General features: G+C 46.0%; 1 protein-coding gene across 2 annotated transcripts in view; it reads right to left on the bottom strand.

Annotated features, from left to right (window-relative positions):
• Positions 1-446: 446 nt before the first annotated feature.
• The window catches only part of SGPP2 (sphingosine-1-phosphate phosphatase 2), a 72,620-nt gene continuing 57,540 nt past the window's right edge, over positions 447-15,526 (bottom strand). The window contains exon 3 of one of the 2 annotated variants that reach the window (XM_034655257.1): positions 447-1,905. In XM_034655257.1, the coding sequence (XP_034511148.1) occupies positions 1,354-1,905 (552 nt within the window). In that variant the 3' untranslated portion in view covers positions 447-1,353. The remainder of the gene's footprint in view (positions 1,906-15,526) is intronic. The other variant, XM_034655256.1, reaches the window with a different exon arrangement.

The raw sequence follows: 15,526 nt of genomic DNA, 5'->3' as shown, positions 1-15,526 counted from the left end.
GACACATGGGGTTTTTCAGTTTTCACCCTGGGGGCGGCGGGCAGAGCCGACCCCTGAAACGTGTGTATGGAAATGTGTCGGGATGTAAGTCTTTGGTTTCAGTGGTTCGGACCCCTCACCACAAAAGAAGCGTCCTTCACTACGCATTTATGCTAACTCTTCAGAAAATTGGTGATGTGTGTTCCTTACTCTTAAGAACTGAAGATGCGCCCTCAGAGGGCATGTGTCCCTAAGGTGGCCTCCCTAAGCCTCACAAGGACAGGCGCAGGCTTAAAGGCTGGGCTGTGTTTGGTCAGCTTGTCTCCCCGAGAGAGGCTGACCCTGTTCTTGCATTAAGTGCCCTTAAAATTGCCAAGAGAGAAGAGGTGGGGAGTTGGAAAGGGAGCCCCGATTCTATTTAGTAGGTGAGAAATCGGTTTACAGGGTAACAGAAATGGAGAAGCAAAGCCCAGCGGCCCGTTCCCTCCTCGTCAGGCCCCAGGGAGGGCTCAGCTCCTCTGTTCTACCGAAGCCCCTCTTGCAGGCAGACGGCGGCGCCTCCCCAGTGTGTACGGAAGCAGAAAACACCTAAAGATGGGCCGAGGGCTGGTCCCAAGTCCCAGGGAAGCAGGAGAGAGCAGGACATGCTGGGAAGCCCCGACGAAGAGAGGCGGGAGCAGCTAGCAGGTTTCATGGATCCAAAGAGCGTGGAAACGTGACCTGCATTCTGCAAAATGCACAGACACGGAGGAGCGGACCCCACAGAGAGCGGGACTCCGGAGGGATCAGGCTCCTGCCCACGATCTCCCAGGGTCGCCCCCGTCTCTTACCACCCCACGGTGGGGTCCACAGGGCGCTTGCCACCCAAGTGGGCACAGTCTAGTGTGATCATAACAGAAATGTCACCCTGTCCAAGGACAGCAGTTCTACACGACGCCACCCTTTCTCCAGACCCAAGTTCCAAGTTTGGACATGAGACTCCGTGATGGGCAAGGTCATGACGGAAGAGAGACGCCTGACTTCCAGCCTCTCAGATCATGCCTGTCTCTCCCGGATCTCCCAAGCCCGGCCACAGCCCCTGCCAGCCCACGACCAGGTCCAAAGTCCCCGTGACAGGGTGGGGGACCCTCAAAGACCACACTGTGGGGTGAGTCTGGCTTCCCCTGCAGCCTGATGCTTGTGGACTGAGGCTCCCTATGAGACGGTATTGCCCTCCACGCACAGCAACCATGATTTCAGCTCTCAGCAAAACAGACATGTGATTTAAGGATTTTTTTTTTTTTTAAAGAAAAACGTATTGTCGAAACTTGCCCACCCACCCCTTTCCTGTTTAGGCTCCCTTGTCCAGTGGGCGACCTTCCAGCTCTTGGAGGTTCAGAGCAGTCCCAAAAACCTGTGCAGCATTGGCACAAAGGTCGTAGCACAGAGGCCCACGGACGTGTAGGTGACGAACTTGTAAGGCACTTCGATCTCTAGTCTCCGCCTGGCCTCCTTGTTCCTGGGGCCCACCTTGAACCACGAGTACAGCACCTGCAGGGAGAGGTTCTGGACCAGCTGACGTACTAGAAGGATCAGCGCGATCCCCACAGTAAATTTGGTCAGCCCCAAGACCAGCATATTGGTGGTGAGCGGCGGGATGTTCTGAATGCCAGGGAGAGACTCGGTGGGCGCGGACGCGAGCTGGAAGAAGTGGTTGACCCAGAACCCGAGGGTCACCCCCGCCCCTGCGGCCAGGATGGTGGTGGTGTCCGCTCTGGTCGGGCTGTAGCAGTCAGACGCGGGGTAGGTGTAGCACAGGAAGAAGGGCACCACGATGACACACACGGGGAAGAGGGGGCTGGCCGAGTCCAGGCGGTCGATAAGGGTCCAGGCAGGGTAGGTGAGGACGATGAGGACCGCAGTGACCAGGATACCACCCAGCACGTCCTGTGGGAAGGAGAGAAAAGAAGGGTGTAAGCCGGTGAGTGCCTCCCGGTGTTCCGGTGTCACTGTGAGTCAAGTACTGCCGCTTTGACATTGAAAGCACAGTTTTTGGCATTGCTTTATTTGGCATTGCTTTAAAAAGCGTAAAGCTGTAAAGGTTTGACAATAGGAAAAACAATCATGCTGTTCACGTTGTGAGTGTTCTAGTTATTCTGTCTGTGGAACAGATGTTACATGTTTTTGTAACACGCAGCTCTAATCCCACTTTTCCTCCATCTTCCATTATTTTGATTTAACATTAGATCGCAAGTATTGTCAGAATCTTCACAGAGGTGGCGTCGTCCTTTCTGCGCAGGTGGGGGCTGCGGCTGGCAGTGGGGGGCGGGAGTTAGCTGCTGGGGGCGCCCCGGGCACACAGCCAGCTGCTGCTGTCCCTTCGAAGGTACATTTGTTTGGGGTGCTTTGAGACATTCTGGATGGGGTGGGGCCAGAGCTCCGCCGGTCTGGGCACCGTCTTCAGAGACAGAATTTCCAACAGCACGCAGACCATTTCAGCAAGTGCAGGTACCATGCCTGTCTTCATGAATCCTTCCTTAGGACATTTTAGATTGTGGTTTTCTTTCTTTCTTCCGTTCCTCCCTTTCTCCCGCCTCCCTCCACCACTCTCTATCCCTCCTTTCCTTCCTTAAATGCCTATTTAAAATGTCTTTAATATCCTGGGGCGCCTGGGTGGCTCAGTCAGTTAAGCACCTGACTTTTGATTCTGGCTCAGGTCACCATCTCCGGGTCACGAGATCAAGCCCTGCGTTGGGCTCTGCACTGGATGTGGAGCTCTGCTTGAGATTCTCTCTCTCCCTCTTCCTCTGCCCCCTTCCTCCCTCTCTAAAAAAATAAAATAAAGATACAGACCTTTAACTCCTTAATGTCATCCATTTTCTTCTTCCCGTAATGTTCTCACTACAAAATTCACCAGAAGGTGAAGTTTTATTGTAATTAATAGAGGAGTACATCGAGTCAGAGAATGAGGAGCTTGCCGAGGTTTGCCTACAAAGTTTCACACGGATTATTTTGAAAGTTTATCACTGAAAAATTAAAATATCTCCCCCAGTGCATTGGAAAATCTGGAAAGCACCAAAAAGTACTGCATGGGCATTACAGAAAATCTGAAAACCAGGGGAAAGTATAAGAAATAAAAATAGATCGTTGTTTGCGCCACCTAGAGTCAACCCCGTCTACACGTTGTCATGTTGCCTTCCACTTTTTCTAGAATTCATTTTTGCCGACAATTCTTGGAAAGAGACGTTCTTTCTTCTTCTGAACACAGTACCCTGTGTTTTTTTAGCAGACCTTCGGGAGTCAGCTTTTCTTCGTGTGACCCTGCACCGTCCTGGCTCTTCTCCAAGAAATCTCTTTCTCAGTTTCCTCCTTTCAAGCTTCCTCCTCTTTCCACATCCTGAACACGGGCATTTCCACAGACCCTGTCTTCCGGCCCTGTGCACTTTCTCCCTTGGAGAGTTTGTGCAGTGCTCTGGCTTCCTGTCTGTTCTCTCAGTGGGTCTCTCAAATCTGGGTCTTCACGTGACTCTCTCAAACGTTAGCCCTGCATGTCTCAACTCGGCGCTGGACACTGCTACCCAGAGATACCGACAGTCCCCCCCGACCAACTTGTCTAAGAGAATAATGACCAACAACCAAAAAGAGACACGAGCAAAGGGAATGAGAAGTTTGCAGAAAAGGAAATAGGAATGCCTCTGAAACATACAAAAATATACCGAAACTTACTCCTCAGTGGAAATTAAACTGGGCTGAGGAGAAATGAAAAGTTATGTTCACCTAAAAGTCTGTACATGAATGTGGACAGTTCTATTTATAATCTCCCCCAAAATGGGAGCAACCCCAGACTCATTCAGTGGGCGGACCGGTAAACAAAATGTGCTGCGTTCACAGGAAGGAATACTTCCCAGCCATGAAAAAGGAGCATACATACATACAACAGCGGGGAGGAGATCGTTATGCTGAATGGGAACAGCCACTCGCCAAGGGTTACACACCGTCTGGCTCTATTATAGAACATTCTCTAAAAGACGGAACTGTAGTGACGGAGATCAGGTCAGTGGTTGCCAGGATCGAGGGAAGGATATATCGGGGGGTGAATTTGTTCCGTATTATATGCATGCTTACCCCAGTCTACACAGGTGTTAAAATCTATAGAACTATACACCCCAAAACAAAGTCAACTTTACTGTTTGTTATTAAAATTCCATTTCAAGCAAAAAAATTAAAAGCTGGGGCGCCTGGGTGGCTCAGTCGGTTGGGTGTCTGCCTTCGGCTCAGGTCATGATCTCAGGGTCCTGGGATCGAGTCCCGCATCGGGCTCCCTGCTCAGCGGGGAGTCTGCTTCTCCCTCTCCCTCCTGGCTCCTGCTCTCTGTTGCGATCTCTGTCTCAATCTCTCAAGCAAATAAAAATCTTTTTTAAAAAATTAAAAGCTGAGGGTGCCTGGGTGGTGCAGTCGTTAAGCGTCTGCCTTCGGCTCAGGGCGTGATCCCAGCGTTCTGGGATTGAGCCCCACATCAGGCTCCTCCGCTGGGAGCCTGCTTCTTCCTCTCCCACTCCCCCTGCTTGTGTTCCCTCTCTCGCTGGCTGTCTCTGTCAAATAAATAAATAAAATCTTTAAAAAAAAATTAAAAGCTGGTGGACTTTTTTATTTTTATTTTTCGCTTTTACTAAATAACATTGGGTGCCTGCTGCCATGTGTCAAGCAGAGCTCTGGACACCTACATGTTCCCAGCGTGCCCCTCTCTCTGTCCACCCTCCCACACAAACCCTCCCTCACCTACAGGCTTTAACAAACCCAGAACCTGAAAAACATTCTGTTGATGAAAAGGTAGAAGGAAAAGGGGACTCTTGTCCACGCAATGGTGTGAATGCAAAATGGCACAACCCTTATGGGGAGGAAATTTTTAATTTAGCTCCTGACCCACAATCTCATTCTGGGACTCGACCACAGAGATACACCTGCCTGTATCTGAAATGAGGTGCGTATTTACAAGCTGTCCATTGTAGCGTTTGTGTTAGTAGGAGACTAGAAAAATGCCAAGTTCCACTGATAGGGACCAGTTGAATCTAACCACGGTATATTCACACAATGGAATATACCCTGTCGCTGTGAAATGGGTGAGGAGCTTTCATTTGGGACATGGGATTTTTTTTTTTAAGATTTATGTATTTATTTTAGAGAGAGAGCGCACTCGAGCATGAGTGGGGGGGGGCAGAGGGCGAGAGAAAGAATCTCAGGCAGGCTCTGAGTGCAGAGCCCGATGCAGGACTCGATCTCATGACCCCGAGATCACAACCTGAGCTGAAACCAAGAGTCAGACGCTCAGCTGACTGCACCCCCAGGAGCCCCTCTGACACGGGATTTTTAAAAGCACAGTATGTATAGAGCAGGGTGTATAGTATGCTACCACTTCCATTTTCAAAAAGATGGGAGAATATGCAGACACATTCTTACTTGGATGCACAAAGAGGTTCTCTCGCGTGGCGGAGGGCACAGTAGGTACGGAGACTTTTCACAGGGCGCCCTGTGTGCCTTTGGGACTTCAATATCACCTACACGTATCGCCTCCTTAAAAATTTTTATGTGAAATGATTCAGTCTCTCCTCTTCCCAACAGGATCTGCCTTCAAGTCCCGTGTGAAGTGGGGATCCCAGGTGAGCCCAGCTGGGTCCTCTGCGGGGTACTGGCTGTCTCTGGTGCACGGTGGGGGGGATGGCCTGCCAAAACCTCACCTGCTGAGGGCGAGAGTTCTTGGTGTGGTTTAAAGGAACACACGTTTTGAGGGAAGGAGGAGACCCAGGTACAAGGAACTCATTGAACTCAACACGCCAAGCAAGGCTTTACTCTCATTGGGGAGAGAAGATTCCACCACTCAGATGGTCTCCTGGCAGCCCCACTGATGTCCCATCTGAGTTCTGAAGAAGTCAGAGGGGACAAAAGAGTCATTTTGCCTCAATTTATAAAGCTCAGAGCTGAAGAAGGCAGTTATGAGGCCCCTCTGGCAGAGGGCTCTCCAAAGAGCAGAATCCATCCCTCCTCGGCCCTCCAGGCCGCAGTGCCCCGCCTTGAATCTGTCTGGGCACAGACGTGCTGGGCTTGGAGGGGCAGTGGAGATGCTGGTGACCAGCAGGCCAGCAGGGAAGGGGGCTGACAGAGCAGGGCCACGGTACTCAGAGCAACACCCGCCTCTCCTAGACCCGCCGTGGGGCACTTACTGCCAGGGTCAGGGAGCTGCTGGGTCCTGAAGGCAGTGGGCAAGACCAAGGCGCCCGAGCTCACGGCCCGGCCAAAAAGCAAGGAATCCAGCCAAGCTGTCTTGACACCACCCTGTCTGAGAGCAAGGAGGCACGAGGGGGCTCACAGTTGATGAGCGCGTGCCAGACTCTCTTCGAAATTCCGGAGATACTTCGTGGGGGCATTTCGGTGAGGGGTGGGGACAAAATGCAGTTTTGCGGGGGTGGGGGTGGAGGTTTGGAGTGGTCCTGTAGGTGTTCAGGGCAACCACGTGTTATCCATATTGCTGCTGGGGGCACCCCAGTCTCCCTGGCCTTGGAGGCTCGGAGTCCTGCTGGCCATACCTGACTGCTCCCTCCTCTCGCTGCCCATAACCCCCCGCCCCCAACTCACTATATTCCAGAGACTCCTCCTTTGGCACAAATCCCTGCTCCCGCTGTCGTCACCCAGAGTTCAAGCCTTCATTTCACCTCCTGCCTGCCACTCTCCTGCCCCCAAACCCTCACGAAGTGCCTTCACTGACCATCCTGATGGCTGTTTCAATAGCAAATGTTTTCCGATTTTCCCTGTCACCGAGGAGGGCTATTAAAAATGCAGATTCCAGGGGACTGAAGTAGGCCCAGGACTCTGCATTTAGCACCCGACCTAACGCTGAGGTAGCAAGCCCAGAGAAAAACCCTGAGAAATACTGGCCTACGGACTGAGAGTCCGAGTCCAGCGTGACATGGGTTTGATTAGGCCATCATTCTAGGGTTTTCACTCACTGCTTTCCCATTTGAACTTTTCCACTACGGTCGGATAGGGCTGCCTGCTTTCCCCAAACATGCCCGGTACAATTTAATCACCCTGGGTTTGCATTCCTTTTATGTCCCATACACTTTAACCATCTCTATCAAGATCATATCAGTTCATCTGAGGCTCGGCTCAAAAGCTATTTCCTTTCCACAATATCTCCGCGTATCACCACAGTTGGAAATAACCTCTCCCTGAACTGAATGCAAAGGCCCTTGCGTAATATCACTCACAAAGCCCTTCCCTTCCCTTGCCTTTGCTGTGGTCGTGTGTCCGGGTGCTTTCCCCCCCAAGCTGATTATAAGACTGTGATCAGCGAGGCGCGTTCACTCGCATCTTGGCGCTGTCCTCAAGGCTTCTACGATAGAGCCTGACATGTAGCAAATAGTCTATAGTGATTAGGAGAATTTAATGCCTTTCTCTTATCCCGAATATCCGTAATAGTTAATACCCATTGTTTCGATACATAAAAGAAAATTTGCCTGCCTTCCTTCCGTCTTTCTTGTAACTGCAGGTACCAATTCCCAGGCATGTTGTTGGGATATTCTTCATAAGCTAATTCTGTTCCTCTCTGGTGCATCAGGAGACTAGACTCTCTTGGTCCACAGCCCTAGCATTTGAGGCAAAAATAATCTTAACGAACATGATTGCTGGCATACAGTGTTTTCCTTCTAGCCACATGGTTGGATTTACTGCCATAAAAGATGCTAGTGTAATAAAGACATTAGGTATTTTTTAAGGAAAATACTTGAACCATCTCGAGTGAGCTTCCCAGTTTAGGGCTCTAAATTTCTAGTAATAACATGATCCTAAGCAGCTTCTAAAAATAAGGTCTCTAATGCTTGAAAATTCAAGAACAACTTTTTTATGTTACTTTTCTTAAGCTACTGAATTCACAGAAAGTACAGAAACTGACAAAAATCTCCATCTCGGAATTGCATGTGCTGTTTTGATGTGGGCACATTCTAAACGAGGAGGTGATTTCTTTGGAACCTCCACCGTTCGGCACAGTACATGGAGCCAGAGAGAAAGCAGTTTCCAGGTCTCTGGGAAGGCGAAGACGGGCTGTGGGCAGAGGGCAGAGGGCAGATGTGGGGAGCCGGCAGCCAGCCCTGGGACAATGCTGTCCTGAGCAGGTGGATGTGACAGGCGGGGCAGAGAAAAGAGAGGGAAAGGCATGTGTGGTTTACAGGGAGAAGTGAACGGCACAGGAGATCAGGAAAAGGGAATGGTGCCAAGAGCCTGGTAAGGAAAGACATGAGGACAGAAATGGCAGAAGAGAGATTCCTTACTTTGGGGGGAAAAAAAAGGTTTTAAACTCCTTTCCATAGAACATAATTAGACTACCAAGTATACAAAACAGTCACCACTTTGACCCAGTTATTCCACTCCTAGGAGTTTATCCTTAAAAAAAAAAAAAATCGAAGAAAATAATAAAGCTCTTCACAAAGATTTGTGTAGAGGGAAGGCTTTCGTTGGGTTAGTTGAATTCATACCAATTAAGTCCAAAAAGGAACACGTGCTCCACGACAGAACAATCCAAAACCACAAACAAGCAAAAATAGCACCAGGAATGGGGCACACATCTTAGCAAGAAAGAACCTGGAAAGATATAAATCACGCATACTGTAATTAGATAAAAATATGTAATAATATAGCGTGAGCACTTTACATTTGAGAAGATACATTTCTGGAGCCTTATTTTTTTGTGGTTTCAAAGTAACTGAAAGTGTGGTAATATCAAGCAGAATACAAACTTTGCATAAAGGATGTTCCCAGTTTTATAGAAATACATACTTGCATGCATGGGTAAAATATCAGAAGGAAATCAACTGAAATGTTACAAGTGTTTTTCTATTTACATGTTACAGCTGATGATTATCTTCTCCATGCTTTGCAGTATTGTGTAAATTTTCTGGTCAACATCTATTATTTTATAATAATAAAAATGTGATCCCGGTCAAGAAATCAGGATGTTAAAATCAGAATGTTTCAAAATAGATGAAAACAGAAATAATTAACTGATGCTTATAAATGCTCCCATCATGCCAAGAAAGGAAACACCCCCGAGCGTCTGTATGATAGTTACATCCTGGAGGAATGGTATGTTGACTAACGTTTAAAATAAAGGCACATAAGATCCATTGCCAGGGGTACCCTACCGAGCACATTGTTCCAAATTTAATGAACCTTTAATTCCATGTACCATCCCGGGTGTAAACAAAACCTTTTAAATTATTGGGAATAAAATCATTGCACGAGACTCACATTTTCCAAAGTTTAAAATGCAGAACGATGATTTTTGTACCTATTCCCATTTTCAGTTATAAAACTTAGTACTTAGATAACAGCCTGAGCTTTATTCTGTCTCATTACAGAAAACAAAAAATAAAGACAGGCAATCAGGAATGTTCAGGAAAGCACGCTAATCAAGCCAGCCCAAGCATCAGGACAAACTTCAGCGAGGGCTTATAGAAACGCATTAAACAGTGTTTTTATTCTTAGCCAAACAGAAACGCTCCTCCTGGTCCACATCTCCAGATCTTTCAGCCACAGGCCTCTACCCTGAGAACAGCCAGCGTTTGTGAATTCTGACCCTATATGCAGCTTAGGGCGACAAATTCACATTCCATCTCCAAACATCTTCGCTGAAGAATGCTATTGAGCAGACCAACACGACACAAGGTTAGCTAACTAGAAAGAAGGGGGTAGAAGAAACCCATTCATTCAATTGTTAGGAAAGAATGCATTCAGATCTCGGAACTATTTATGCCGAGAACTCTAGGATTCCGGCATCTTCCCCGCAGCCAGGTCCCCCGCTGAGAATGTGAAGGGCCCTCTCTGCCCTTGGCTGCCTTCACAGAGCGGGCTGCAGCCGGGAGCAGAGGAAAAGCCAAGACCCCCTTCTTTGTACACACGGAACGCTCTCAATGCAGGCAGATCCTGATGTTAAAACAAACTGGGGGGAAAAAAATCCAAACTCCTACCATTATTCTAGAAAATAACTTTGAGTTATCGATCAATGTGTCCTAGTTAATACACTCTGAATACTTACTCATTTCCATGCTGGCTCACAATTAGTTCAATTTCTGAGAATAACACAGATGAGATTCAGTAGAAGCCAAATGGAAAGAGGGAGGCCACACTGTTCATGAATATGAATATGAATGATTACGGAGAGAAACCTACATGTTATGTGATTAGCATATGTATAGGGGAGAAAGAGCGAATGCATAAGTTCAAAAAATATTAATTTCCTATTGAAACACACCAACGTTCACAGGGACCAAGCTAAAGCAGGAAGATTTACCACCTTGCCACACAGTGTGAACGTAAGCAGTCCAATCTCCTGATACTTGTGGCTCTTTGAGAAAGCACTTTGTCACTGATGCCCCTCTTTGCCACGACTGTCGCCAGGGCCACCTGAGAGCCAAGCGCAAATCTAGGATGAAGGATCACTAGGCATGGAAACCTATGGCCATAAAGAGAAAGCTTTGAAAAGGACTTTCTGAAAACTCACCAATCTCAGGAGTAACTATATGAAGTCGAAGAAAATAGGCCACCTTTCACCTTCTGCAATTTTAAAACAAACGCTCACTTTCTAAGTGAGCGCATTTAAACCTTCATTAGAAATTATGTTAACCTTTTTTAACAGAAAATGGTTTTCTGTAAGTGTGTTAAGAAGAATGACATAACATGTGGACATGAGGCAAAAAATACCTCGTTTCAATGTCCTATGCGGGAAAAGGCCACCCAAGGATGACAGGAGGGATAGTACTCTGCTCACTGTGTACTACTGCTCAGATAGAGATCGCAGACCTCATAGTGTGACAGGCGTTGATAGATTTTTGTTTGGCAGAGATCCAAATAATTTCTGTCCAGTGGAAATGATAACCCCAAACGTTACTGTTTGTTGCCCTATAGGACAGTAACCAACTTTGTATATAACCCAGCAGTCTCAAAGTAATATTTCTTTATTAAATTATCTATAAATAGTTCCATATATCTTGCTGATTCCTTCATTAATTAATGGGTTGAATTTAATCTTTGGCACATTTTTTTTGTTTGGGCAAGAGTTAGGATTTTAGGGGCGCCTGGGTGGCTCAGTCGTTAAGCATCTGCCTTCAGCTCAGGTCGTGATTCCAGAATCCTGGGATCGAGCCCTGCCCTCGGGGTCCCTGCTCAGCGGGAAGTCTGCTTCTGAACCCTCTCTCACTCCCCCTGCTTATGTACCCTCTCTTGCTGTGTCTCTCTCTGTCAAATAAATAAAATCATAAAAAAAGAGGATTTTACCATTTAAAATGATACCCTAGCAAGTAAATGATTATTTCAATGTTTAGTCACTTGACTAATGATCTTGGATGATTGAATATGTATATTCCATATAATGACCACCACTGTTACCTTGTTTTACTTTCTATAGCTCTTTAAATGGCACTGCTTTGCTGAACAAGTGAAAAAGGCAGGTGTATGTTTCTTAAGGTGACGATATAATAAGATACTATTGCATGTTTTTTACATATCAATATTAGCTAAATAGATACTTAGGTATCTATTTCTGAACTTTAGTCCATATGCAGCATGATTTAGGAAGCAATCGCTTGTCTTGGCTCCACAGACTCTAACAAGTGCAAACAGCAGATCTTCACAAAGCCGACAAAATCCCCCCCCCCATAATTCGTGTTAATATGCACAGCTCTAACTATAATGAATCACAAGGCTTGGCAGGTCAATGGGATTATGATAGGAGATCAAACAAGCTTCAAGACAGGTTATAACATCATTTTTGACAACTGCTAAGCAGCCTGTTAGAATGACAAGTATAGGGAAGGGCAATCTGCTAGAAGACACAAAAGACACTGTCAAACATTTAAGTGATTTTTCTCCAATCTGGGTGGGCGGAGGGGCCTCTGAGCAACAGGAGAGCAGAAGAAAGTCATGTTCAATGTAATGTAATTGAACAGGCCCATGCAGGTTGAAATTTAATTGGCATTGTCCCCATATTTGCTGGGATATTGGATGTAGGCCGTTTCGGTGCTTTTCAAATTGTATCTTGCATTAGAATCTGCCGGGAGGCTTCTTCAAAGGCAGGTTCTGAGTCAGCGGGTCCAGGTGGGGCCTGAGACTCTGCATTTCTAACCAGCTCCCAGGAGATGTCGAGGCTGCAGGGCAGGGGACCACAACATGAACGGCAAATACCATCTCACCTTGCTGAACCCCTGAGACCAATGTGGGCTTTTCACAGTGAATCTGGCAGGTCAGAGCTGCTGGAGGGCTTCTTTGAAACACACACAAAAGACTAAAACTTCTGAATTATAGGGGTACCGTACTTGAAAGTGATAATACAGCTTCTGGAAATCCTAAGGTGATACTCTGATGTACAAACTCTTGTGTACAGAGAGGTACAAGAGAAAGATCTGAGAATACTTTGTTGGCCTGGTAACAGGGGTGCTCACATTTAGAGGAAAAGTCCATCTGTCCCAGCCCTTCGTCACTGACCTTAGGAGACGTTGGCTTGAACCCTCGAGTCCTGGCTCCCTGTGCAAAAACAGAACTTCCGGGGGGCACAGTCTGTGGCCCTTGCATCGCGGTAGGAACTAGAGATTAGGAGACTGGAAAAATATCAGTCTTGCTTTGCAGACTGTCCTAGTGATGTCAGATATGGCTCTGCGGTGTCCTTGATGAGGCTGGGCAATCCCAACTACAGGATTTTCACTTCCTTGTCACTAAGTGCGTGCCAAGTGAGAAGACGGCAAAGCCATGTAACTTTACTAGGAGTAAGAGCCAGGATATAATGAGGCACAAGATTGTGGGACAGGGCGACCCTTTGTTTTCACAAGTGCAGGGAGAGCTAGGGGTACCGTGTAGAAAGCAAATTGTGCCATCAGTCTATGCACGTGAAATAATTTTATGGAGGTTTCTGGGTTTTGCTCTTTTTTTTTTTTTTTAAAGAAGCAAATCAATTGCCACACTTACAGGGAGAGTTGTGTGCTTTTTAAGAATAAAAAACATGAAGTCTTTACTTCCTTTCCCAAGTGAGTGTGCTTTAAGGAACATTCCCACATTCATAAACACAGACCTCAGTAGTGTTTTGAGATCAAAATTAAATTCAGGAGCTTATGCTGATTTTCAGAGGACAGGATGCAGGGCAGCTCCTTGACTCCCCTCTTTCTGTCCACTGTGCCCCAGTTCAGTCCATCAGATAAGCAGCAGGACAGACTTGGGTAACAAGACCAATTCTCAGGCAGTTTTATGGCTGCGATGGATAAACAGTCCCTTTGCCCTTTGGGGCCAGAGAAACACTGCTGTTGCTCTCTGCCGGCAACGTGGTCCAGCTCAACTCAACCCTTCAAGGTGAACTTCTCATTTTGAAACAGCACCACAGAGAAGGGATGGATGGATGGATAGTAATTCTATTGAGAACTTGGTTCCCTTTATCAATCAGGTTTGGGAGGTAGGATTACAGCAACTAAGAGGAATTTTGCTAATCAACGGTTTGCCAATTTGATTGAGTCTCAAAATAAATGGACAAAAGATATTTGTTTTATTGCAAAAATCCATATTAACTGTTGCTTCTAAAAATAAAAGGACAGTGCAGGGGACTACTAGGAAATGCAAGTACCCAGTCAAAGAAGAGTTATTGTTCATGACAGTGAAGTCTCAAATCTTTCTTCTAGGAAATCCTCATGTAAATAATACTAGAGCTCAAATATTTATGAATTCATCCATTCAATAGCCATCATGTGCGTTTATTTTCAACTGGCTATTACATACCAAGAAATATAGGAGGATAGAGGACAAGTAAGATGCAGTCTCTGTCCATTAAACAAAAATAGCTTTACTGTTTTTGTCAAAAACAAGTCAGGCTCACTATTAGAAGTGCACTGCAGAGGCCTCTGTCCAGAACCTACACCCTGAAACACACAATTCCACAACTAATGGCACCACATTCTATAAGCTGTTCCATAGAGTTTCAAAGCTTTTTTTCATTGACAATATGTCATCTACATCTTTTCATGATTACAGAACTGCATTACTTTAATGGCTATAGAACATTCCACTCTATGGAAATACTATACTTTACTTAACTAGATCCGATTGATGGACATTTAGTGTATTCTCATTGTTTGCTTTTAAATGCATTAGTAACATCCTGGAGGGGTAGTACAGAATGTAATTAAAAGGATGAATTCCGAAGTCAGATTGCTTGATCTTCAATCTCAGTCAATCTCTTACCAACTATAGAACCTTGGTCAGGTTACTTGACCCCTCAATGCTTCCTCTGTAAGCCTGGGATGACGATAGCACATCCCGTGTAGAGTTGCTATGAGGTAGTTAACTGCCCTATGAGGTAGTTAATGCATGCAAAGCACTTACAATGGTGCCCAGCAGATCCTAAGTACTTTATAAATGTTTGATGTTATTTTCACCTTTACACTTGTGCAATTATATGCTTATATCCTAGAATTGGGCTAGAAGCCCAGAAGACTAAGAATGTACACTTTATTTTATTTTTTTTATTTTTTTAAGATTTTATTTATTTATTCGACAGAGAGACAGCCAGCGAGAGAGGGAACACAAGCAGGGGGAGTGGGAGAAGAAGAAGCAGGCTCATCGTGGAAGAGCCTGATGTGGGGCTCGATCCCACAACACCGGGATCACGCCCTGAGCCGAAGGCAGACGCTTAACCGCTGTGCCACCCAGGCGCCCCAAGAATGTACACTTTAGACATCCGTGTATTCTGGAAAATGCCCTCCAAAAAGCCTATACTGATGGATTATCCATATCTCTAAAAATAGTCATCCTTGCATGGCAGATAGGAGATCTGGAAACTCACTGTTCTCTGACCAAGCTGGTTACACCAACTTGGTGCACACTGTGGGTGAGTGGAAATGGCAAGAATCCAGTTCAGGGATACCGAGGGAAAGGACTCAAAGAATTCTATACCTAGCAAAAATATCCTCCGAAAAACGAAAGTGAAACAAAGCCATTTCCAAAAGAAACAGAAACTGAGAGAATTACTTGCATAAAAGAAACACTAAATAGACTAATTTAGGCAGAAAGAAGGAGACGCCACATGGATGAACAGAATGAAGGAAGGAAGAACGACAGAAAGGATAAATACATGGATGACCCTAAATATATGTTCACCATAAAACAATACCAGGAGCTCTTGTGGGCTTTAAATATATGTAGAATTGAATTTCATTTCATGACATATTCCTCCCAGGGAGGGGGAAATGTACTAGTTTGCATTTGACTCTCATAAATCAAGGATGCATGTTGTAATCTCTCGGGTAACCACTGAAAGAACTATAAAGACTTTCTAACAAGCCCGTAGAGAATCAAAACCAGGAGAGTTAAAATACTTGGCCAAAGTTGGAAGACTTTTACCACCTGACATCAAGACTTATTACAAAGCTACAGTAAAGACAAGTGGTATTGACAAGAAGACAAACGGACACAAGAGAGTGGAGTGTATATACATAGAGCGTATAACAGTCACTTGATTTATGACAAAATTGATGCTTCAGTAAAC

This window comes from Ailuropoda melanoleuca, chromosome 2 (assembly GCF_002007445.2).
Source record: "Ailuropoda melanoleuca isolate Jingjing chromosome 2, ASM200744v2, whole genome shotgun sequence".
NCBI lineage: Eukaryota > Metazoa > Chordata > Mammalia > Carnivora > Ursidae > Ailuropoda > Ailuropoda melanoleuca.
This window is presented reverse-complemented; position numbering and strand designations above follow the sequence as displayed.